The 26,536-nt window shown below is 37.9% G+C and overlaps 1 protein-coding gene across 2 annotated transcripts in view; it reads right to left on the bottom strand.

Moving 5' to 3' along the window:
- rhobtb4 (Rho related BTB domain containing 4) overlaps positions 1-25,778 on the bottom strand; it is a 36,270-nt gene extending 10,492 nt beyond the window's left edge. Inside the window, exons 1-8 of one of the 2 annotated variants that reach the window (XM_051894301.1) lie at positions 25,196-25,776; positions 24,364-24,413; positions 16,453-16,654; positions 14,986-15,089; positions 10,447-10,632; positions 8,784-9,582; positions 8,263-8,482; positions 6,745-6,863 (exon numbers count right to left, since the gene is read on the bottom strand). In XM_051894301.1, coding sequence (XP_051750261.1) covers positions 6,745-6,863; positions 8,263-8,482; positions 8,784-9,582; positions 10,447-10,632; positions 14,986-15,089; positions 16,453-16,654; positions 24,364-24,413 — 1,680 coding nt within the window. In that variant the 5' untranslated portion in view covers positions 25,196-25,776. Of the gene's footprint in view, positions 1-6,744; positions 6,864-8,262; positions 8,483-8,783; positions 9,583-10,446; positions 10,633-14,985; positions 15,090-16,452; positions 16,655-24,363; positions 24,414-25,195 lie in introns of both variants that reach the window. The other variant, XM_051894302.1, reaches the window with a different exon arrangement.
- Positions 25,779-26,536: the final 758 nt, after the last annotated feature.

The following is a 26,536-nucleotide window of genomic DNA, read 5'->3' on the forward strand; positions in this document are numbered from 1 at the left end:
TGTAGACCTCTCTCTAAAACTCACTAGTATCAGTGTCATTTAAATAAAACACAATGACAATAGTGATGATCCATGTCAATAGATGGCAGTGCAGCGTCTAACAGCGTGGTGAATGTTTGCTAAAGAACTACTAAATGCACCCTTAGATGTAATCTTTAACAAAGGGCAATGTCACAAAATGAATATCCATTTCTCATACTGTATTTTTTAATATAATATAATATAATATAATATAATATAATATAATATAATATAATATAATTTAATATAATATAATATATAATATGATGCTTAAAGGGTTAGTTCACCCAAAATTGAAAATTCTTTCATTAATTACTCACCCTCATGTTGTTTCACACCCATAAGTCCTTCGCTCATCTTCGGAACACAAATTAAGATATTTTTGATAAAATCTGATGGCTCAGTGAGGCCTCCATTGCCAGCAAGATAATTAACACTTTCAATGCCCAGAAAGGTACTTAAGACATATTTAAAACAGTTCATGTGAGCACAGTGGTTCAACCTTAATGTTATGAAGCGACAAAATACTTTTTGTACACCAAATAAACAAAATAATGACTTTATTTAACAATATCTAGTGTTGGGCGATTTCAAAACACCGCTTCATGAAGCTTCGAAGCTTTATGAATCTTTTGTTTCGAATCAGTAGCTCGGAGTGCGTATCAAACTTATCAAAGTATCAAAGTTCAGTAGTATTAGTGTTTTATTTTTAATTGATTTAGTATGGAATTTAAAGTAAATGGTGATATTAATATTAATATCCTATGTTTCATTTGTTGTTCCTTGGAAGAGGAATAATTGACAAAAAAAAAAGAAAAAGAAAAAAAAAGGGGGTCAAGACCCAGGGCAATGTGTGTAACGTAGGAAGTGGTCAACTATCAAAAGCAACCAGACTCTTTCTCAACAACTGCAGTGCACCGAAACCACAGTCTCCGCCTTCATCGTCTATATTTTCACTTCGTCTTTTGTCTCACGGGGAAAATCTGACAGCTTCTCACATTTGAGCTTCCGCTCTGTGCTAATCACACTCAGAAGTATGATATTGCTGAAAGGAATTCTGACACCTAAGCGTCTTCCATATGTTCAAATACTTCCTGCCTTAAAAAGCAGCATGTTCAAAACAACAGAGAACAGCGTTCAGGAATTGTTTCTGAACAGTTCCTGAGATTAACATGAGTTTCATGTGATGTAAACATACAACATAAAAAGACCTATAAATAACATTCATATGCAGAAGCAGTGCAGACGTTGTATGGATTTTTTAAAGTTGTCTTTAGAAATATGTATGTGCTGCCTAACCTTAAAAACCTTGAGAGATATTTCTGAACAAGGACTAGAATAGTAAAGCTTACATGTGGTAGATCAATCAAGGACAACTCTTGACTCTGTGCGTCACAAACTGAGGCGAAACAATAATGTGCAGCTATACACAAGAAACATTTGAGCACAGACTTTGAAAAATACACTTATGGGTGAATGAACAGGCTTTACTCAACTGAATGACACTTTCTAAATATTTGCTACCCTGAGGTCTTGCAAGGGCTTTAAGTCTGGTTATACAACACCTTCTGTACTGGCTGCCGTACAGACAGTGACAAGGGCTCGCTCTATTCAAAACGTCATTCTAAAATTAGTACAGTGTTCACTACAGCCAGTCGCTACTGTCTAGTGTGCCAGACCAGCAGAGATGAGGACCAAGTCATTTGGCTGCTCTTTGCCTCACATCATTACTGTAATGTGTGGAACCAGCTTCATTTTTTAACATTGGAGAGCATTTACAAAGCCCAGTGTACATTTCTAAAGCAATTGTTGCTTAAAGCCAAGAAAGAGGCACTAGAGGGACACTTTAAAGTGGAATAGTAGTATACAAAGAGTTTAAGAAAACTTAGAAACTTGGTTTCTATGAGTCGACTACCAAACAACCCATCGCTCCCTCCTTGTGAACTCCTAGTGAATTTTCCTTCTAATGAGATCTCCAATCAAAACTTGCATTAAATGTGCACTGTGCACAAATAAGAGACACAATAGAAATAGCACTGCCTCAAAATTAGTTACTGAACTAACTATTGGAGATATAGACATTATTTCAGTGTCAACCAAAATTAACATCAAAGATATACATTAAAGTGATACTCCATCAAAAATAAAAAAATTCTCTCATCATTCATACACCCACATGCCATCCCAGATGTCCCGTCTCTGTGAGTCCATACAATGCAAGTGAATGGAACCCTCAAAGTTGACACTTCAAAAACCATGTAATATGAACACGACAGTAATCCATACAACTGCAGTTGATGAATCAATGTCTTCTGCATCGAAATGTGTGTGAGAACTTTTTAAACTATAAACTATTGCTTTCGGCCAACTGTTATACATGCATGATGTAAGCGTGCTGTGAAACTCGCACGAGAAGTGGTGCAGTGCTTTAGCGTCACTAGCTGGGTTTCCATCCAAATGTAAAGCAAATCTTATTAAAGTTCGCAAAAAAAAAAAAAAAAAAAAATGCAAATTAGGTGCATTTCTATCAAGTTGTTCGAGAGGATGACAGTGGTATTGATAACCTAGTAACCAACAGTAAATAAATTCTTCATGCGATACTTCATATTGCGCATAAAAACAGGGTGATGGAAACATAGATACTTAGTGTTTAGTAGTATTTTTCTCAAACAAACCTATTGTTTTGCTAAAGAAGATATTGATTCATCAACTCAGGTTGTATGGATTACTGTTGTGTTTGTTTTGTGTGTTTTTGAAGTGTCAAGAAATCTATCTACTTGCATTACATGGATTCACAGAGATGGATTATTTTTCTAAAAATCTGTGTTCATCTGAAGAAAGAAAATCAAATACATCTGGGATGGCATGAGGATGAGTAAATGATGAGAGAATTTTCATTTTTGGGTGAAGTATCATTTCATTGCATATGTCTTTAAAATCAAACACATTATACTCCTTAAAATGCCACGCTTGACCAAAGAGCATGTCAAGCTTGTCAAAGCAGAACCAAGTTTACTTGTCTCTGGCCACCTTGTGTTGCTCTCTATGTGACATACTCTCAGCCAATGCTGTCAGAATAGAAAAGCAGACAGCATCCTATTTCCCACATCAGTTTGTACTTGTGCTGTAAATCTAGCTCCCTGTAATGCTTGTAATGTTATACAGGGCGATCCTGTTCACCGGCAGGCCTGGACAATTATAACCCAGCCAGTTGTATCTCTGCCTCGGGTGTTGGTCAGCTTGGTCCCGAGTTCCTGCCCTCAGAGAGCTTGTCTTTCTAGAACTTGAGCTGACAGCCGGTAGCCCAAGGAAATCAGAGAGCGTGCACGGGATAGACCTGGATAGAGTTATGTTCGGGTGAGATCGGCCTCAGAAAGGAATACAGCGAAACCTTACCTTTGACACCCGACTTAATAGTTTTGGATGAAAAATGCATGAGCTAAATTTATGCCAAGCAGAAACTTTGATATGTCAGAATAATTCCATAGAAAACAAGTGTAACTTCATCAAAAACTGTGTGGAATGGTTATCATGTGGTAATTTAACATGAAATAAATTTAAAAATTGCTGAAAAATACCCATAAGAGTCCAATTAACTATACATTTTTTAAACACAGACTAAAGCTTCCTTTATACATGATTGTGCTGAGGAAGTGACACTGCCTACATTCCAGGAAGTGCCCAGTCTAACAGTCTTCCTGTTTGCAAACTATGCAATGCACCGAAACACACACAAATATATGAGTGTGTTTTGGTATGAGATTTTGTATAATCTAAAGACACAGTAGCTCATGGATCAAAAATCGACTGCTGCCCTGCACATGACATGCAGGCAAAAATATATTTATAAATTACGTGACAGTAAAGACATTTAAAGGGGGGTCTAATGCTATTTCATGCATTCTGACTTGTTTACACTATTAAAGAGTTGGTGCTAAACATGGCCAAAGTTTCAAAACACGAGTTGGACGTATAACGGAGTATTTCTCTGCCAAAAATACTCTTCCGATTCCTCACAAACTTAGCACTTTTTTTTTGAGTATGGGCCTTTATTTTGTAATAAAGGGCGGAATTCCTTGTACGGGCACTTCTCCTGGAAGAGCACGCACGCACACATCAACGCGCTTCGTTCGGCTTTACGGAAGTCGTCGGCAGCGCTGCACAGGACTTGCTCGAGACAGATTTGTCACTTTGTTTTTAGACCACGAAATCAACAATGTCACCAAAGAAGTGTGTTTTTGGTTGTGAGGGAAAGATAACCTTGCTTCCCAAAGAACCCAGCGTTAAGTTGAGCTGAGAGATTTGTGCTCACGCATTACATTGATGCGCTCTCGATATTTGTCATTAAAATAACCTTACAAACCGCCTTAAATTAACTATCAAAATAAGGATAAAGTCGTGACTGATAGTTGCAATTACTGTTTTATTGGTTAAAATGAATGGAGAATATCTCGTGTTTTTCCATGGTTGCCTGAGCCCTCAGGATCGGTGCTTATGGTTTTATAAACAAGGCCCAGTTCTATGCTGGATTTACAGATTGTTTGAAACTGAAAGATGGAGCGTTCACAGCGATAATGATCCCAGTCATGAGTCGGAACCGCAGGTGGTAAGTAAAACTGCATCAAATGTCTGTTTTGTTGTCAACACGAATGTAGTGAATTTATAAATTCATTATTCATCATTAACTATAAGCTATATTCATTACAGTGATTCAAAAGTTATCCAGGGATAATGCGATGGTGTATTGTGTGTGTTTAAATACATTTGTTTAGCTGACCATTGATAGCTTGCAGACGATCGCTACGCAAAAGCTGCGCATGCTCATGACTCTTTAGCTTCGCCCACTGCACGCCTGTTTCCGGAAAGACTCGGTACAGCGTATGTATCTTTTATAAATATGGTAAAACTAAAGACTTTCCGGAGATATGGAGGATCCACTACTACTCTATAGGTACTCAAGATTAACATGAGATTGGCAGAAACTGTGTGTGATACCCCCCCCCTCTTTAATGTTACAAAAGATTTCTGTCATATAAATGCTGTTCTTTTAAACTTTCTATTCATCAAAAAATCCTGAAAAAAATGTTTTCACAAAAATAAAAAGCTGCTGCTTTTTAATCATTTTTCATTTTCAAGAAAAGTTTCTTGAGCAAAAAATTCAGCTTTGCAATCAGAGGAATAAATTACTTTTTAATATTAAAATAGAAAATAGTTATAAAAAAAGGCAATAATTTTTCAAAATATTACTGTTTTTATAGTATTTTTGATTAAAAAAAAATAAAAAAAATACAGCCTTGATGAGCATAAAAGACTTAAAAAAACATTAAAAAGTTATTTTCCAAACTTTTGACAGGTACTGTATATGGTCAGAAAAGTAATTCCAACATACTATAGGTCATTTCATTCTTTCTCAAAAGGAAACTGATTTTTTTTAAAAAGTACAACTATTACAACTGATGCCAACCTATAATAATATGACGCATGATGTCAAAACTAGACCAACTCCTAAAGTTTGTCTACAACCTCAATCACTGCAAATAAATCTTTCTAGACCCCTTCTAGTTTCCCTCTCTTGGATACAGGAGCACAGACAGAAAGCTGATATATCTCAGTGTGTGTTCCCGGTGGCACAGGACCTCCTCTAATGTCTCAACACCAGTCAGCCTGGAGCACTTTCCTCAGAGGCCTGATTAGTCCTGCGGGGCTGTTAATTCATCCATATGGATGAGATGTTCTCCTGTCGCAGCTCCATCAATGTGGGTCAGGCTGTCATAGAGGTGGCCTAGTTTTAACTACCTGTGCCACTTTTTTAGTGGGATTTGTCAGAGCTCCAGGGTAGGAAGGATCAAGGTGACTGAGTCTAATCATTACTTTGTGGGTCCATAAATAAATTTAGATGAAACTTTGAAAATGTGAAATAGTTGTACCCAATTTTCTGTTGAGATTAAATCAAACCGATATGACAGACTACTGATGTCAAAAGTTGTCGCATCGCACCATGCCATAACAGCTTGAGGCTGTCTACACTTGACATGACAAAGCAACCTTTGCAAATCTATGTGTTCTTTGTGTCAGAAGTAGCATGAGCGTTTGGAGTATGTCAGAAATAGAACAGAGCATCAGTTTACTGTCGGAGATTTTTCGTGTTGTGTCGCATCCGGTGTATACTGATTATACCGGGTTCGTTCTGTTTGCTTTTGTCGTGTTGAGCCACTTGCGTCTAGTGTTGATACGGTGTGAGAGTAAAAAAATGTCACAAGTGTATTTGTCTTACTGCACTGGTAAATTTAAAGTATAAAAGTATAAAAATTCAAATAACAAGTGAAAAAAAAAAAAAATCTATCAGTGCAGTAAGACAAAATACACTTCTTAAGGCCCATTTCAGCACAAAATTTCTGCAAAATTTTGTGGAGAAAAAATGTCAGTAGTGAAGCAATGCATAAAAAAATTGTCAATAGTGTAGCAATAGTGTAACAAGCAGCTTTCTATTGAATTCACGTGCCAAAGTTCAACAAAATATCTGTGGGTCCATCAGGCAAAATAATAATTCCCCTCAAAATTTCTCCAAGCAATGGTAAATGAGACCGCACCTTTAATACTTATGCAGTTTTCCTACACAGGTAAATCTTCTTTTAAGCTTATCAGTATTTGTCTATAACCTTAGCATAGATAGCGCCATGATCCTGCTTTAATGAAATGCAAATCACTAAAATCTCTGCTCACCTCCTCAATGTAGCTCTCCTTGAAGGATCCACGAAACATGGCTGCCATCCAATCACAGCTTGAGATGAGCAGTGGCTTGTGGGCTGGCAGATATCCGTCGTCTAATCGAAACACCACATCTAAAACCGGGAGGAAAAGAGCACACATCTCGGCGTGTGTCACAGAGTCGAGGCTACAGAGGGGGAGACAGGTGGACGGACGAACACAAAGAGACAGACGAGAAGACAGATAGACACACAGACCGATAATAAATAGACAGATTGACAAGGCTAAGGATAAGAAAACAGAAAAAGTGAAGGGAGGGCCAGACTGGGACCATATAGGGGGCAAATTAATTTTAGCAGCGAATCCCTTAGAGACTGACATCGATGACTCTACATGTTCACTGTAGCTCACTCGTTATGTTAAACAACAGATGATGTTGGACGGGTTGCTTAGCATTATGCTGCGGGCATCAGGAGGGCATGATGAGAAAACTGCACCTAATTAAATTCAATGCTGATTTTTATTCTGAGGGGGGGAAGCAAATAAATCTCTAATGATTCGGTTTCTAAACTTCAGCATACCCTTGGGGAATGTACAAGTAGTCTTCAGGCCACAATGGAGATGAAAAACAATCAAACATGAGAGAAGCACCTTCATGGTTGGGTAATGAGATTATGACAATTCCAGATGATGCAATGAAATAAACAGGTGTAAGTGGAGAGTACAGGAGTGTTAAATATTAAAAGGTTAAACATGACAAACATGCACACAACACACAAGACGTGACAATAACAGAAATTAAGCGACACAGAACAAAAAGCAAACATGTTCACAATATGCAAATATTCATTGACAGCAATGAAGGAAATTTAAAGCACTCTACTGTGTATTTCCTCAAAAATAACCACAGAGACTGAATGAAGGAAAGGAAAGACGAATTGTGCAAATTGACTGCTCTACAGTATGAACTATTCTATTCCAATTCCACAGGATTCTGGAATTGGAAAATAGAAATCATGAGACTCAAGTCAATGGTGTCACTACGAAAACCTTATGAATGTGACACACTGACAGGTAAAGGAGATTAGATAGCCAATAACACCAGAACTTCCTGAAGAATCAGTATTATACAAATTAGGACAGTTAATTAGTCCAAAAAAATCAATTAGAACTGTTCATTATTTTTTTTCCTCATTCCCTTAGCAACAGCAGCTATAAGATGCTTGTCAAAAGTCATTATAGTTGGAGTTTGAAAACTGGAGAAAACTTGATTCAGTTTCTCAGTGTAAAATGATAGAACAGACAGATAGCAGGGTAATTTATCATGATACAATAGTTATAATTTGTCAGGACATTTGGGTCACAAAATGATATGAACTGATTTTCCCTGTGCGCATTGTGTTCTGGTTAAGTAAGTATGAGTTTAATCTAACATCGACAATATTACCAGATGGATAGTTGGATAGATGGATAGATAGATAGATAGATAGATAGATAGATAGATAGATAGATAGATAGATAAGATAGATATACCAGCAAAGGTGCCCTTGCTTAGACACTCTTTGATGCGGTTGGCACGGCGCACGTGGAAGGCTTTGGTGATCTCCTGGTTCATGAAGCTCTCATGGTTCAGGACGTTGGCCACCATCATACGCAAGTCGAAGACCTCTAGAAGCTCAGCGATGGTTGCCACCTGCATCAGGTCCCCACGTTTTTCATCCAGGTGACCCGTGTATAGGTACTGCAGCACTGCCTAAAAGAGCCAAGAGAAGGGAAAACAAATAATGTGACACCGCCGCAGAGAGTGGTCTTCGCCATTCTTCTGTGTGTCATCTAAATGCCAATTCACACTGCACCGACAGACGTAGACCAATGCCGATAGTCACCAGATTACAGTAAGTCACTTCTCAGACATTCCACGACTCAACAAACTCTGATTCAACATGTTCAACCGGCGTAAACAAGAGCCGATTGACGCCGACACTGATCTGAAAAAACACAATGAAGTTGCTGTCTGTCAGTACAGTGTGAATTGGCCATAAGTTTGTTCTTACCTGGAAAGGCCCTTTTTGAATGAGATCATCCATGGACACTACTGTCATGAGTCTCATCCGACCTGTCATGGGGTCATCCACCATCTCCAGGTACACCCCCAAGAAACCACGCCCCCATCCCAAAAGAGCACGGCCTGCTCCCAGGGGTCCCAGAGAGCACTGGCCCCTGGCTGGCAGAGCGTTATCACTCTGTGAAGTCCTCAGTGAGCCCTGCTGCAACATGAGCAGCCTATTTGAACCCCTAGCGTCACCTTCACCTTCCTTATCAATGTCCAGGCTCTTGGTACGCCCAGCCTGTTCTTTGGCTCCTCTTCGGCTCTGCTCCTCTTCCTCGCTCCCCTCCGAGCTCTCCTCACCCTCCTCCATCCCTGCCGCTCCAAGGTCCATTGTGAAAAGGTCATAGAACTTTGAGCAGGAAGTGGCCAGGTACACCTTGTGGGCGAAGACACGAGTTGTCCCAGCCTGGAGGAGAAACAAGACATCTGCACACAACGGCTGGCAGAAAAGAGAGTCCGGACCTTCTCCATCCATGGGAGGAGGATCGGGGATACCCACCACAGGTCGTGGTGGTCTCGGGGGGAGGAAGGGGGCCTGGAGGAGGGGACGCTGAACCTTCTTTAAATGGGACTTCCAGAACTGAAGGTGGCGTCGAGAGATGAGCGCAGCACGGATAGCATTGTCAAACACATCCTTTACACCGAACTGAGCGACAATGCTTGTTTCATAGTATGGAATGCCAAGTTCCTTAGCGACCTCATGGCCTCGTTCTGGGGGCAGGATGTCTGTAGGTTTGATGGGTCTAGGAGGGGACAATTAAAGAAAAAAACAGAAGCATTATTAAAGCCAGATAGAATATATTACACTACCATTCAAAAATTTGAGGTTGGTAAGAATTTTTTAATGTTTTTAATGTTATCAAAAGACTCTTATGGTCACTAAGACTGCATTTATGTGATCAAAAAGCAGTAAAACAGTAGTATTATTAAATAATATTACAATTAAAAAGACCTGTTTTCCATTTGAATATATTTTAAAATGTAATTTATTCCTGTGATGGCAAAGCTGTCAGCATCAATACTTGAGTCTTTAGTGTCACATGATCCTTCAGAAATCATTCTAATATGCTGATTTCATACTCAAAACACTTCTTAATATTATCATTAAAATATTATATCATTATTATGTTGAAAACAGTTATTTTGCTTAATATTTTTGTTGAAACCATGATACATTTTTCAAGATTTTTGGATGAACAGAAAGTTTTTCCATTTGGAATAGAAATCTTTTGAAACATTATAAATGTCTTTACTGTCTTTTTGATCAATTTAATGTGTCCTTGCTGAAGTAAAGTAATTTCTTTTTTTTCTTTTTTTTCTTTTTTTTTTAAAATTGTACCAACCTTAAAGTTTTGAATGCTAGTGTAAAATATATTTGACATATTTTTAACATATTTTTTAAAAGATTATAAAAATTTTTAATATTATATGGGGGTATTTTATCCATCTTACCCTACAAGCTATCAAAGGCAAGTGCAGCAAATTCATAACTGACCACAAACATACAAAGATGCACAAGAATCCTCCCAAAAAAGAATGAAAAACTTTTCATGCTAAAGTTTAATAACAGAATATGTGCTAGGAGTGGGTGTAGGATGTGGTCGTACTTGGCCAGAGGCCGGCGAGCCCGGTTAACAGCGTCCAGATCAGCATAGCGCAGGTCCAGCTGGCAGCCCACCAGGATGATCGGGGTGCGGGGGCAGAAGTGCTTAATCTCAGGGAACCACATCGTGCGGACATGGCGCAGGGAGTTCGGATTGGCCAAAGAGAAGCACAGCACTACCACATCTGATCTAAACACACAAAGAGAAAGAAATCTGTTTATTTTAAGAGAATACATCCGAAGGAATCATGTAATAGGCAGGAAATTGGCAAACCCTGGACACTAATCATCCTACACAGAGGCTTTAAATTGGACTGTGAATCACTGTTATTGGAATAAAAACTGTGAAATGCAACAAACAAAAAATGCTGTGAGCTTCCTTGCTTTTAAAATGTCATAAGTCCAGATTTATTATATTTTTTATATTATTTCATATATATTATATATCTTTAACATTCATTCATAATGGGATTTTTTTGCATAAATGCAAATCCAAAGACCACCAGCTCACTAATCATAATCAGTCTTTTGTGAAATAAAAGTCACAGTATGACCATTTTCCCTGCAGCAAAACATAAACTTCATAAAGAAACAGTGCACGAGTGAGCAGCCAAATAGAGTAATGATTGTGTGTGTATTAGTGCATGTGTGCTCTTCCAGTGAATGTGTGTGCATGCAAGGTGTTGTGCAAGTTATTAAAGCATCTCGTCTGACTCAATAACCAGCACTGGTCTAATAATAGCGAGTCGTCCGACCATGTCATATTTCACAGCTGCACTCACAAGCTCATCATGTGAGACCAGCATACACAAGAATGACTAATGGAGCACCGCATTGTTGTTGTAATGTAAACAGACTTGGTCTAGCGGATTTCATCACAGTTATGCATTTACACTGGAAAGTGCTCATGAGCATGTTTATAGATATAATATGACAGTCAGTGCTTCTCAGACAACATTTCTAAGATATTTTCTTGCTTTCTTTGATATAATCTTTCTGGAAAATACTTATTCACAACATAAAGTGAAAATCTAGAAGTATTACTTTTTTGAAACAATATGGCTTCTCAAAAATGTTGTTTTATTATTGGCGAACACCTCATGTGTGATGATTAAACAATGGAATTTCCCTGAAAACATAACATTAGCAAAGTGGACAATTATAACATGTTTACTTCCTTTTAGAAAATATATGGTAATGTTGACACTGCAATGGGATTGCCCATATACAGAATGAGCTAGATCGGCTAAGCCTTATTACTAAACTAAGACAGCATTTTATGCCATACTAAGGAATATGTGTAAATGAGCTTACAGCCTCCAGGGGTCAAAGTCGACATCCTAGTGTCTGTGCTTCTGTTAGTGTGTGTACGTTCATGAACAGGGGAATGTATGCAAAAATATGTGGAAATGGGTCAGAGATAAATAAAAAACAAAACAAAACAGACTGACACACAACAACAGATGCATCCACGATCATTCACCACAACTCAGTGAATAATAACCACTTAGAATTGCTGTAAAAGCGAGTGTTGAGGGTCATAAAGGACTATGTTATGCAATCAGTGTGTGTGGTGTTCTGTAGCGCTATGTAGAGCATGTCTAAGTTCAAACTCCTGACTGCATGTCTGCTTGACTACACTGTAAACACAGTCTTGATCACAGACACACATCTAAACATACAAATAAGCCTAAATATTCTAACAACAATGAAAACACGCAAAAGTAAACGATTATTTTTTAAGGAAGTACCATAGCACAATGATAGCAACCATCTTTTCAAAATGAAAGTAAAAGACATTTACAATGATACAAAAGATTTCTATATCAAATAAATTGTTCTTTTGAACTTTCTATGTATGATGATATGCATGCATAAATATGCGTCAGCCCATGGAAGAGGACTTCCCCACTGAGTCATGGTTCATCCTGATGTTTCTAAATAATATCTAAATAAGTTAGGAACCTTTCACTTGCATTTCACAATGTGTTTTGTCAGTTTCTGTTCACAGATAATTAATGGACTCAGCTAGGCTTTGATAAACATTTTCAAGAAATGTTAAATGTGTCTGTGTGGGTGTGTATTTAGCTAGAGTAACAGACACTGGGGGTGAAGGTCACCTGATTCTGTGTTTCCATAACAGGGCACCACCATTAATAGTGTTTTATCAGCTGACTGCATCTGCCTCAGTACTTTGTACACGCATTGGACGTGTCTGATCTCACAGACACACATCCTGTAACTCATTCACACAGATTTCTCTTTGGTGACAGAGAGAGAGAAAGTCTTCCTCTCTCTCTCTCTCTCTCTCTCTCTGTCTGTCACACAAGTAATACTAAAACACACCACTTTCACAATGCTATATCATTATTAAATTATTGGATGAATTACATAATCAAAAACTCATTTGTCAGGACCTCTTAGTCTACTATGTACATTACCGTTCAAAAGTTTGGGGTCAGTAAGATTTTTTTTCGAAAAGAAATTAAAGGGTTAGTTCACCCAAAAATGAAAATTCTGTCATTAATCACTCACCCTCATGTCGTTCCACACCCGTAAGACCTTCGTTCATCTTCAGAACACAAATTAAGATATTTTTTATAATATCCGATGGCTCAGTAAGGCCTGCATCGCCAGCAATAACACTCCCTTTTTCAGTGCCCAGAAAGCTACTAAAAACATATTTAAAACAGTTCATGTGACTACAGTGGTTCAACTTTAATATTATAAAGCAACTAGAATACTTTTTGTGTGCCAAAATTAACAAAATAGCGACTTTATTCAACAATATCTAGTGATGGGCAATTTCAAAACACTGCTTCATGAAGCTTCGAAGCTTTACGAATCTGTTGTTTCGAATCAGTGGTTCAGAGCGCCAAAATCACATGATTTCAGTAAACAAGGCTTCGTTATGTCATAAGTGTTTTGAAACTTCAATAGTTTACGCGACTCTGGCAGTTTGATACGCGCTCCGATCCACTGAGTCGAAACAAATGATTCGTAAATCTTCGATATTGTTGAATAAAGTTGCTATTTTGTTATTTTTGGCACACAAAAAGTATTCTCGTTGCTTCATAACATTAAGGTTGAACCACTGTAGTCACATGAACTGTTTTAAATATGTCTTTAGTACCTTTCTGGGCATCTGAAAGTGTTAATTATCTTGCTGTCAATGCAGGCCTCACCGAGCCATCGTATTTATCAAAAATGTCTTAATTTGTGTTCCAAAGATGAACAAAGGTCTTACGGGTGTGGAACGACATGAGGGTGAGTAATTAATGACATCATTTTCATTTTTAGTGTGAACTAACCCTTTAATCCAAGCATGCATTACATTGGTTAAAAGTGACAGTAAAGACATTTACAATGTTACAAAAGATTTCTATATCAATTAAATTGTTCTTTTGAACTTTCTATTTATCAAAGAATTCTGAAAAAAAAAAAAAAAAATCACAGTTTCCACAAAAATATTAAACAGCACAACTGTTTTCAACATTAATAATAATAATAAGAAATGTTTCTTGTGCACCAAATGATCATACTAGAATGATTTCTGAAGGATCATGTGACACTGAAGACTGAAGTAATGTTGCTGAAAATTCAGCTTTGCCATCACAGGAATAAATTACATTTCAAAATATATTTTCAAATATAAAACAGATATTTTAAATTATAATAATATTTCAGAATAATACTGTTTTAACTGTATTTTTTATCAAATTAACGCACTGTTGGTGAACATAAGAGACTTTTTTCAAAAACATTACAGTTTTGAACGGTAGTGTGTGTGGTTAAAGATCTGGGCTGACACAGGTTCAGTCCCAGTTTGTCCCAGAAAATGAGCATTATGTTTTGAAAAACATAAATATTAAGAAAAAAGTATATGTGGGCAAACTGCATCGCCTAAATATATTTATTTTTATTGCTTGATATTTTGTATTTAATGCAATGAAATTCCTTTTAAGTGCGACCTAGGGTGTGTTGTCCGGGCCAAAACAACCAAGAGAACCAAACTACAAGTGTGAACACACCCTTAGATGTAGACACTGTAAGCATTTAGGAACAATGTCAATCTCCCTCATCCTCAGTGGCTACTGTGATCTGCTGCACCGCCTTGAGCCAAAGCACCACTTCTGATCCTCCGCTGCCCTGCACTGCGCTGAGAATAAGAGCCTCCATGCAGTGCTCTTTGGCTAGGTTTACAGCACATTATCTTCCCAGCTGGGAGGATTAGGGCAATAACCAAAGCTTGGCAGGGCAACACATGCCACAGCCAAGAGTGGAGAGATATCAGAAAAAAACAAATCGAAGATTCATCTGAGCAATTGTATTGTGGGACATGGAGTGAGTGTGTGTGTGTGTGTGTGTGTGTGTGTGTGTGTGTGTGTGTGTGTGTGTGTGTGTGTGTGTGTGTGTGTGTGTGTGTGTGTGTGGTGTGTATGTGTGTATCAAAGGTTCAGTGACATGGCCTATTGGTAAACACACATGCCATGACACACTTAGCACTATGAGTTCAAATCCAGCTCCATATTGTGTAACTGACCTGCCATAAGCAAAGCGTCTGTCTTTGTGATGGTCTCCAAATGTGTCCCACAGCCTGAGGGAGACACTGACCTCGTCCACCACATCTCGTGACCTCTCCAGCACCTAGACAAAACACTTAAACTGTTCAGTAAGGTTTAATTTGACCACCACACCAATGCAAATACATATTTATTATATTCAGCTTTATTAAATTGGCAAGTCCATTAAAAACAAATTTAATATTTGCAATTTCCTGGCTAGGATTATTACAGTTAACTAAAAGTAAAAAGTAAAACTAAATGAGCTTTAGGCACAATATGTAATTTTTCACCGCTTGAGGTCGCATATTCAAAACAAAGGCGTAGCTTGATGACGCCGAGATTGAGGGTGGAATCTTGGGAGATGTCGAAATCATGAATCATGTTCATGGATGAGATTATTAACGTTACTGTAGTATGAAGCAGAGCGGGGCCGAATGCTGTGGGAGCTGAACGAGGCCACTGGAGCGATTGCTAATGAGAGACGAGTGCGACACACGCCTCGAGAGCAGCTGAACTTTTATTATGCCGCAGTCGCCGCTTCCGCTTCTTCCGGTCAAGCGTATGTGGGGTAACGCAGCGCTCTTTTATCATATTACATAGATTTGAGTGTGTTGAAAATGATGTTATAACGTTACTCTGTGCGTTCGCTCGGCGGCTGCTATGAGACACTTGTTGCACACTGCAGTAAGCTTGATTGATATTAGAATATCATATTAATATAATCAAGAAAACGAGATTCAAACAACAAGACTGACGCTGCATTCACACGGGACGTCAGAGTCAACGCTTGACGGAGGGCGTGTCTGAAACGTGAGCTGACGCGATTGTCATAGTACAACAGCCAATCACATTACTTTCCGGTGTTGCATGAACGCGATTGGCTAGCGTCTGTGATCTGATTGGCTGACGCCTGTGTTGGCGTATGCAACACGAGTGAAGCGACGGAACCCACAATTCTGTTCGGCAATGCATGACGTCACCCATTCAAAGTAAATTAGAAGCGTTAATGCCGACGCCCCGTGTGAATGCTGCGTAAACGTGTTGAGCTACAGTATATAACAATGATTAGTTTTCTGTCTATAAATGTATCCAAACAGTTGTTCCCTTGTCTAATAAAACATGTCATTGATAGGCGATGCATGGACACGGTTCGTGTCCTGGTTAAAATTGCTTATTTCTTATTTTTTGGATATTTTAATCCAAAAATCTTACATATTGTGCCTTTAATATAAATATTACAAATAAATGAACAAATATTACAAGTATACAAGTATATATATATCCCCTCTATTTGAACTATTTTATATAATCTAAAGCCTATAAATACACTGGTTAAACAGGTTGCACTCCATTGCAATTGCCATGTATGTACAGTTACAGTGCAGTATTTATATCAACATTTAATGCTTTTCAACATATACACAATATGCCAAAGGTCTGCCCACCTCCTGGCACACACGGTATTGGTCGATGGCCCAGACAGTTGGCACGTGGGTGGCAAGCAGCTGGTACTGAGTAAGGGTGGCATTGCAGGCACGGGCACAGATTAGCCGGGTCTTGCCCACTGCGTTATCACCCACCACCACACACTTTATGGTCTCCACATTGGGTCGCTCATAATCTGTGTCTATATCCATGGAGAAGGCCCTAAAAGACAGCAAAATAGAGAGAAATAGTTTAAGTACTGCTAATCATTTATTGTACTGACAAAAAAAAAAAAAAAAAAAAAAAACAGTACAGGACAAAACAGTTTATCATGAAGTATAAAAAAGAAACTCAGTTTCTAATACATTTCCATTTTTTTTAATTTACAAAGAAGTCCAAACAAAACAAAAATAGCAAAATACAAATGACAAACAATAAACTATAATAGGAAAATGATAATAATTCTCTCCATTTGCTGTGGTTACTCAAAACAACATCCACAATAATGAATGGCGTCATCTGTACTGTCTACTCATTCACCAAATGTTCAAAGTTTAAACAAAAATCTGGGTCAGGTGCTATTTCTGTAGAAGGAAGGAAAAACAAAGACAGCCAACACAATTCTGCACTTGGCTGTGCATTTCAAAGTGTGTGAGTTTCAAAGTCGACGTGATCAAGTGCATATAGCACTTTTTTTTCTTTTGGAGTCTTAGAAGAATCCACCTGAAGCTAACTAAGGTCAAAGCCCAGTGGCAATGCTGATTTGTATGAGAGAACACAGCTAAACCAGACAGCATTTATTCTCACGCTTTGCCCAGGATACTGAAACAAACAGCGTTAACACATAATAATAATAATTTCACATAAACACTGACTTAAACCTCCTAGGTATCAAGACTGCAGCTCTCTGCAGAGAAAAGAGAAAAAACCTGCTGAGGGATGCATCTGAAACAAATCATTAGAAGACCTGCGTGCCAACACATATGACTGTAACTTAATATCCATGACAACTAGAAAGTTCTCTTTTAGGTTCAAACAAAAGCAAGCAATGTGAGATGTGCTTTTTTCTCCCCCCTGAAACAATGAGAGATTTTTGGTTTCATAATGGATGCAGACATTTGTTCAATAAGCTGAACCGCTTTGCTTCAAGAAGTCACATAAATTTGAGCAAGTGCATAGAGCTGAAAAAAAAAAAAAAAAAAAAAAAATCAATATTAATACACCACTATGATAAAAGAGGCCTTATAAAATTAAATACAAATGATTTTGGGAACCATAACTCCTCTGTGGCTTTAAAAGTGCACCAGCTACGGCTTGAATTACCCTTGGTAAATGCACTAAAAGTGTCCTGAGCTGCACAAATCAATTAGCTTTCTGGGAAACAATAAAGAATTTCCTTGAATAAACACACAGGCAACACTCTTGGCCAACTAAGAGCAGTGCATTCTTTTGATACAGCTAAAGTGATACAGCTATCTACATTACAAGCCGTCCTGAGCTCCGCTGTCCAAGACAGCTAACGTTCCATAAAAAGAGCTCATGAAATATTAATACGGCTACTGTTTATTGTTCCACTGACAAAGACGTCACAGTTCTGGCCTCCAGTGACATACTGGGGTCTGAAAATGATTTTCATTCAATCAATTCATTCTGAGTAGCAAGGTGGCAATTCTGACCAAGACTGTGTCAAAACGGCCCATAATAGGTTTTATCTAGAGCAGCGGTGCTCAGTTAATTCCTCATGAGGGGAATGTGACAGCCAGTTTTGAGATTTTGGATCAGTGAAGAAGGTTTCAGAGACGTCACTGTGAAATGTTGTCAGTGTTAAGGGTGCTCTGGAGGAAGCTTTTTTAATAGGTTACATAATGCTGGCACATTCATCAACGGGCTGATGAAGCCGAGCTGTAAATGTTATCTAACAGTAATCTTTATAACTGCTGTGTGAGAGTCACCAACATTTATGGAGGATTCTATCAAGGTGAAGATGACTGCATATGACTGCAAAAAAAAAAAAAAAAAAAAAAAATTTAATTAGTTCAAAGAAACAGACTTGAGTATGTTTTATGTACGTGGGTACGTGCAAAAATTGGGGCAGTGGGTTCAGAGGTGTGAGTGCAAGCTTAGGCACTTTAAACAATCAACCACAATGTTTCCACTTTAACTCTCTACACATTATCATTCATGTACATGTGGGAAATTACATTCAAGTGACAGTTCAATCAAAAAAAGACTACTCTGTCATCATTTATTTACCCTTGTGTCTTTCCAAACCTTTATGACTTTCCTTCTTTGGAATGTAAAAGGTAATTTTTTTATTTCTATAATTTTATAAAACACTACTGTTCAAAAGTTTTTTTTTAATTTTTTTTTTTTTTTTTAAATGCATCACAGTTTCCACAAAAAGATTAAGCAGCATAACTGTTTTCAGTACTGATAATGATAAGAATTGTTTCTTAAGCACCAAATTAGAGTTGTCAAAAGTACCGACTTCGGATTCGTACACACCTCTGATTGGCTATTGTGTTCACGTGGTCATCAGATATGTCTGTGATTGGCTTCAATGATCAACGCATGGGAGCATTTGAAAGCAAACGGAAGTGTTTGAATTTGAAAGCATTTTAAAAGCGGGAGCGGAAGCATTTGAAAGCAGACATCTATCAGTGGACTGGTTCGCGAAAGACGCCTGCTTTCAAACGCTCCCGTGTGTATCTGTGTAAGCGCTCGGTGAAGAGCGTCATTTATGACTATTTACAACGTTTTTGAAGCGTTGATCATTGAAGCCAATCACAGACATATCCGATGAGCCGTGAACACAATAGCCAATCAGAGGGGTTTACGAATCCGCTCAACAGCGCTCAAAGCCTCACATTTTTAAAATGTCAGTACCGACATGGTACCGAAGTCAGTACTTTTGACAACTCTACACCAAATCAGCATATTAAAATGATTTCTGAAGGATTATGTGACACTGAAGACTGGTGATGATGGTGAAAATTCAGCTTTGTCATAACAGGAATAAATTATATTTTAAAATATATTCAAGTAGCAGTCAATTTAAATTGTAAAAAATATTTCTCAGTTTTACTGTTTTTACCTTATTTTTGATTAAATAAATGCAGCCTTGGTGATCATAAGAAAATGGAAACTTTATGATAGCTTTCTGTGAGAAAAACCTCAAATTTAAGCCACTATTCAATGAAAATCTTCCCTTCCTTTAAAAATGGCACTGAGAAACATTTTTGATGAATAATACCTAATAATAAATTTCAGCCTGTTTCTCAGACACTACACTGTGCTACTGTACAGCTTCAGAAGATTTGAGAGACTTACATGACAACTTATATGGATTAATAAAAGGTTTATGGTGTTTTTTTGTCATTAAAAGCTTGACATTAATTTTCATTAAACAGATCCATTAAAGAAAGAAATTTTTACAGAATTGAATCAACATGTGGGTGATTAAATAATAACAGAATTTACATTGTTGTGTTTTTGTCTATCTCTGAACACTTGGTCAGAAAGTCTACGAACGGAGTACAGTTTCCTTTTGTGACACACAAACACAACAAACAAATGTTTATAATATAAGCAATGATACCAGAGACATGGATGTCTCATGAAGCTTTTAGCAGAGTCAGTTGAGTGAGTCAGTGTTTTGTCATGGGGAATGAGACGAGCAGTGTGCCACACTAGCGCTTGTTTTAGTGACAGGCAGTGATAGAAACAGTGGGAGGTGAGGTCTGAGAATGAGCGAGAGAGAAAGAAAGAGAGATGAGACGCGTGGCAGACGCCCACTCCATTCACAAACACTGTACGGGCCCACACAACAGTTCGTCTGCTTGTATTCAGTCCTGCCAGCCTCAGTGTGTGTGTGTGTATGAATATGTAGGTAGATAGAGAGAAGAATATCACAGCATGTGGACCAACTACAACCCACAAGCAAATATGGCAGTTAATGAACAATAAACTCTTTTGGTAGGTTATAATAACTTGGTATAGCACTCTCAAGCTTTCTTTCTCCACATATTTCTTGTGGCAACCACTAAAATTTAATTATGGAGTCAAATGAAACATTTTCAGGATCTCTTCACGAGATAAATCTCAAACAAGAGTTTCCTTCTGTAAGTTTGACTGTCCTTTCCCTCTCTGTACATCTGTCTTTCTAGACAGCTGGGCAGCGGAGACTTGCTCGCCCCTCCTGCACTGTGTGTGTGTTACATAACAGCTCCAGTGGCAAAGGCTGCTCTCTCTGCCGTCACATAACCAGAATCCACGATTAAAAACCTCGCTCTTAGAGAGCACCTGCAAGCCCCCGACCTAAAACACTGAAACCAGACCTTCCCGTTTTTATAAAAATGAAAGCTAAATCAATCCAAATCATATCAACACATAACCCCTGCCTGTTATAGTGACCTAATTTCTGTAGTTTCCGTCAATGCATCATGCCAAATGTTTTGCCCTGAGGGTGTCCGCATGGTGTTTATATAGGCCTATTTTCAAGTGTTTATAGAGGAGACATGTAAAGACAGGCTATGCCATGAGCGCAGACAACTTATGTAATGCGGTGGTCTCCTGCTTGCCAGTAAACAGGTTAAAGTAGAGCAGTGTATTGCTGCACACCAGATTTGACAGTGTTTCCAAATACCAGACTGCTTCAAAACAGCAAACACTGAGCAAACTGCACCACTGCAGCGTACAACCTCAGAGAGTCTTTGTACTGCAAGGAGTCAATGTCTCTTAGTGGATCAATGACATTTTATAGCCAGGCCACAAAGTCGTTCAGAGTGCCAAGTCCTCCAGATCAGAGAACGAGTTAGATCTTTCCCCTTAATGCCATCAGTCACTGTGTCATTGTGATAGCGTTTTCAGTGAAACACATCAGGGGCGTTTTATTTACTTCACATACAGTAGCCACAAAAATTGTCTTTGCATTTTATAACAAAAAATAACCGATTTTAATAATACATAACTGATTTTTAAAAGAACTATAGCACATACACAATTTTCAAGCAAAACATTGGACAAAACAAGTGTGTTAGGTTTCAAATTAAAGAATAGAGAATAATACTAAATTAAGACCAAATGTATTTACATATTTTCTGGGTGTGAAACGTTTATGTACGTTTATGCTGCCTTCAGGTGCACCTGGGAAATTCATACCTCCGATTCTGGCATTCATTATTATGATGTAACCCATTCAAGTCAGAAACATAAATTAGCCTAAACAAAACAAACTTATGAAAAATAAAGCAAAATAACTATATTTCTATTGCTTACTCATTTCTATCACTCAGTGTTTGTGTTACGCAAAGTAAAAAACTGAGTGATCAACTTCACTTGTTGTCTATCAGCTGTTCCATACACCCCATCTTTAAATTGATTGAAATACAACATGTAAAATTAAAATAACTTGCATAATTATCCATTATAAATCACTACAGGCTTGCTTTTCGCTCTTTACATGGATTACAGATATATTATATGATTTTATCTATATTACAGATCAGTGTTTCTGCAATATGCCAAATCAACATGCCCCTTACAACTTTTTTCAGTCATTAAAGTGGTCAGAACTCATAATTACAACATTTCCGACCCTACTTGAAAAAAAAAAAATCCCCTTGACATCAGTTGGTTAAAAGTTATTGAAAAATGGCTCTGAAAAGAGAAGTTTGAGAAAGCACTAGCATCATTTGTTTGCACATGCCACATGGTTTGATATTTAGCTATATAATATTTTCTTATCTAAGTGCAACTTAAATGCCCAAAAGTGTCCAAATACTTTTTGGAGGCAATATATACCAATATATGGTATTTTCCGATGATCCTTAAACTGGTCGTAAATGCAGCCGACTCGCACTCATGCCCTCCATGCTATACTCCAAAAAAAGTACAGCAAGAACAACAATAGTAATTACAGTGAGATGTGCGGAAGTTAAACTTCTTCATAACAAAGTGAACCACCAATTAAGTCTTCAACAAGAGTTTAACTATTTAGCACAGTGACCCACCTTGACTACAGCTTCATAAGTCCTATGGACCTAAGCTGTCATGTGCACTATAAATACAACTGTACCTTTACCCTTGAGAGCAAACTCAGCAATGAGAGACTCATTAAAGTCAGCCCATGGAGAAAAAAAAAAAAAAGGAAAGGTGGAGTCCCCAGACTTCAGCTCTCAATGGAACAGCTAAAGCGAATGTATTCAAATAGCGCTGATAGGGGTGTCTTTTCTGAGAGCATTTTTGCTATGGATGATCGCACAGCATTTGTTTTATGATTATCAACACTTGCCATTTGGATCAAATATTGTCAGATAAGGTGAGCACACAAAAAGCTGGTTACATGTGCTGAATACAAGTTGTAATATAAAATCTGAGTCACATTAAAAAAGAAATCACACCACACTTCTGTTATCAATTTCTGAACAGCATGACAGGATGTTAACTGCACTTTGTAATGAGTGTGTAGCAGCTGTTGATTGCTGACAAGCAATGTTTGAACAATATAACAGTCACATCATAAAATAATGATTGCTGAATCAGCAAAAAACTAAAACGCTTCACTTTGTCCCTGGATTATAATGGACAAAGAGTCAGTAAGATCTCACAATAGCATTAGCGGGAGAACTTGGCTCATGCATACAAAGCCACAAACAAAAAAACACATGCATCATGGTGGCATTTCAGAGAATTCAAATGCTCAAGATATTTTCTTGTGATTAGATCAGTTGTAAAGGTATTGTGTGAAACGTATAGAGGTGGCCATTGACAAACCCCCATTCATACTTGTAAGAAGCCCTAATTCAGCACCCATTCAGAATGTGTTTCATTGAGAAATATAAACCAGTAGTGAATTCTCGCAGTAAGAGGATTTCTCGCTTTAAGATGAAACAGAATGCCAGTGAATGAAATGTGAGTTCATATAAGAAAGAGAGAGAGAAAAATGCAAGAAAAGGTGAGCCAAGCCCATGCTCGACACCGAATCAGAGTGTGCTGTGGAAAATGAATACATACACAAATAAAACACGGTATTATGAAGACTGAGAAGATGCATAGCAACAAACTGGCCAAAGCAAAAGGTGGCGAGTTTCAGCAGCCGCAACGTGATACAAAGACATGCTTCCTATGGCAAGCCATGTTATCATTTATTCTTTAAGACTATTATGCTACTGGTATTTAATAGAGTAGAAACTAGAATATTTTTTTTAACTTTATTAGTACCTATTCATTATATAGTAGTACTCAGGGCTTGACATTAACACCCACCAACCCGCCAAATGCGGGTAGAATTCAGCTGTGGCGGGTAAGACAGCCACTCCCACTAGCCACTTTGGCGGGATGAATTTAATTCTAGCCTACAGCCAAATGAAATGCCAAGACTGTCGTATCACAAAATTACAATTCAATCACAATTCTTTATCGATTAACTTGCAGTTAGTGAAGGCGGGATAGGCGGAATCGCGCTGAATGACACACAACAGAAGCGCTCTCTCGCGTGTGCTCTCTCTCTCTGTTGCACGCGCGATCAGTTCTCCTTGCGCCTGAGTCAAATACACGCACACACATATGTCAAAATGTCCATCGTGTGGAGTATCTCGCGTGAATACAGTCGGTTATGGCTTAAGTGGACGTAAACAGGTGGGTAATAACTGGATATGTATCAGTATATTACGTCCATGCATTCAGCAGCCCAATTAAATACCTGTCTGTCATTAATGTTAACCAAACAACACAAGATGTTAAATAAATGTATACATGTTAAATAAACCTACTGTATCTGAAAAAAGTTTTTTTTTTTTTTAATTTACTATTGTTTTTGTAATTTGCTAATTTGCTTCTTTGTTCTTTTATATAGCCTAACAAAAATAACTCAAACATTTCTCATATTAGCCTATGCTCATATTGCCCACCCCTTGCCCACCTATACATACCAGCTGATATAGCCTACAATGTAGTCTTGATTTGGGTGGTCACTCTGCATCTGAAAGATTGAAAGGGTTTTAAATCTAACTAAATCAAGTAAAATGACTCAAAATGACTAGTCACTGCCAATATTGACAAATGATGACAAATCCCCAACAGTAAAATGATGCCCCATTTTATTTCTGACTTAACCAAGTGCTTGTACCACTTCTGACATTAAGGACAAATGGATTTACAATGGTCTCTTTGTCATATCTAATGTAGACAGCCTTAAGCTGGTGTGCCGCATCCTGTGTAGACACGGTGTAGGTTTTCACTGAACTATAAAGTAACAATTATAAAATTCTATCAATTTTAAAATAGCAACTGTAACTAGTGAAATAGAGAATGTTACTGATAAAAATCTGTCTCATAAACATGGTGAGCACATAGTAAAAAGGTAACTAGTAAACAGCGAATAGCTGTTATGTGAACCACAGAGTGGAATTTGTTACTGTCAAAGTGACTAGCAGAAAGGGCATAAGTTGTAATGCATGAGTACTGTTGACTAACTGAATAGATACTAGTCATTACTAAAGTCATTACGCAGGTTAACAGTAAATATATATGAATGAATGAATGAATGAACGCTAGTATCTAGTTATTTGAATGAATACATGTTAAAACGGCTTGCCATACGTTTCCAACATCAAGCGTTAAGGATGGGCGGTGGTTAGTGTGTTTTTACTAGTCAGTTTTGATGCAGTTCTCAGTGCAATAATGCAACATTAACTAAGAATTCGCAAATAAATGCTGCATGATTGTCATGAGGTGAAACAAAGTGAAATTTCTTCACCTTACCTTCCGACGCTTCCAGAATTGACCCACATGCCAGTCCGCGCGTGGTTCCCTCCTGGCTCCCGTTAAACCGGGTGCAGGAGATCAAATCAAATCTTTAAATGACAGAGACGTGTCTGAAAAACTCTCGACTGTTTGTGTTCAACTCGCTGGCGTGTCACGGCTGACACAAAGACAGCATCTTCACACTAGCTTTCTTTGTTGAGCTGAAAGAGATCCCCTGAAACAAGTTTGCAGAATGCAGTGGAGAACCTCAACCATTAAATGTGCTACATCTAACCTCACTCTCTCAAAGATGCCTCTTTCTCCTGAAATTACTGACATTTATAGGTAAGCTCTCATTTTGGGGCGTTCGTTGGTGTGTTATTGTTTCTACAGCTGATTTCGCCAATGACACGCCCCTACTTGTGCGTCACGTAAACTGAACTCACCCCGAATCCATGGCACTGTGAATGGCAGCCAATCAAATCTATCGCGGCCGATGGCCCCGCCCTGTCTGGAACGCTCGGCCCGTTAACCCACAATCTACCAGTCATTTGTTTAGTATCTCTGACAGGCGGCGCGGTTACAAAATGTTTTTTACATTGTAGAGTACAAAACACATTGTAGTTGTGTTTAAAACTAGTGTCATACATTGAATCATTGGACTTCATATGTTTCATTACATACTCTTCTTTTACGTAAATGATAAATGTTAAATGGTAAAACCAGGATGCGAAGTATTCGGATGTGTATTAATAATTAGTGTCATTTCCAAAGTGCGACAGCTGCTAAAATAATAATAAAAAAGTCATTAATAGAAAGCCCCTCTTGTCTCAAAGATCTATATAAACACTAAACAGCATAATATTTAGTGTTGGGGGTCTCAGCAAATTTAAAATATTTTAAATTAATTAGCAGTAGCCTAACGATTTATCATTGGCTATTCATCAATTCAACATATTGATTCCTTAAAAAGGAACATCTTTTTTTTAAATAAAATTAACAGAAGTTGAAGTTGTTGGGGGAGGGGGTCTTAAAAAATAAACATTTATTGAAAATAACATTTTATTTCATATGGTTGCAGGGAAGCTCATTGATATAGCCTATTTGTTCCTGTGACATACTAAAACAGACACAGCAGGTAATGAATACTGACCTCTAGTGAAATATACTGGTATAAAACACAACACAGGCCTCTAATAAGTGCTGAGAAAGATCACCAAACACCATGGTGTTCCTGTCAGTATTTAAATTTTGAAACAGTGAGCACTTAAAAAACTGTTTTCTCAAACATCTAGACTGCGAATGGGGTCTGATCATGATGTCATTGCACAAAGCCTGGTATGATGTCAGTCACAGATT

The sequence above is a fragment of the Ctenopharyngodon idella genome, chromosome 5 (assembly GCF_019924925.1).
Source record: "Ctenopharyngodon idella isolate HZGC_01 chromosome 5, HZGC01, whole genome shotgun sequence".
Classification (NCBI taxonomy): Eukaryota; Metazoa; Chordata; class Actinopteri; order Cypriniformes; family Xenocyprididae; genus Ctenopharyngodon; species Ctenopharyngodon idella.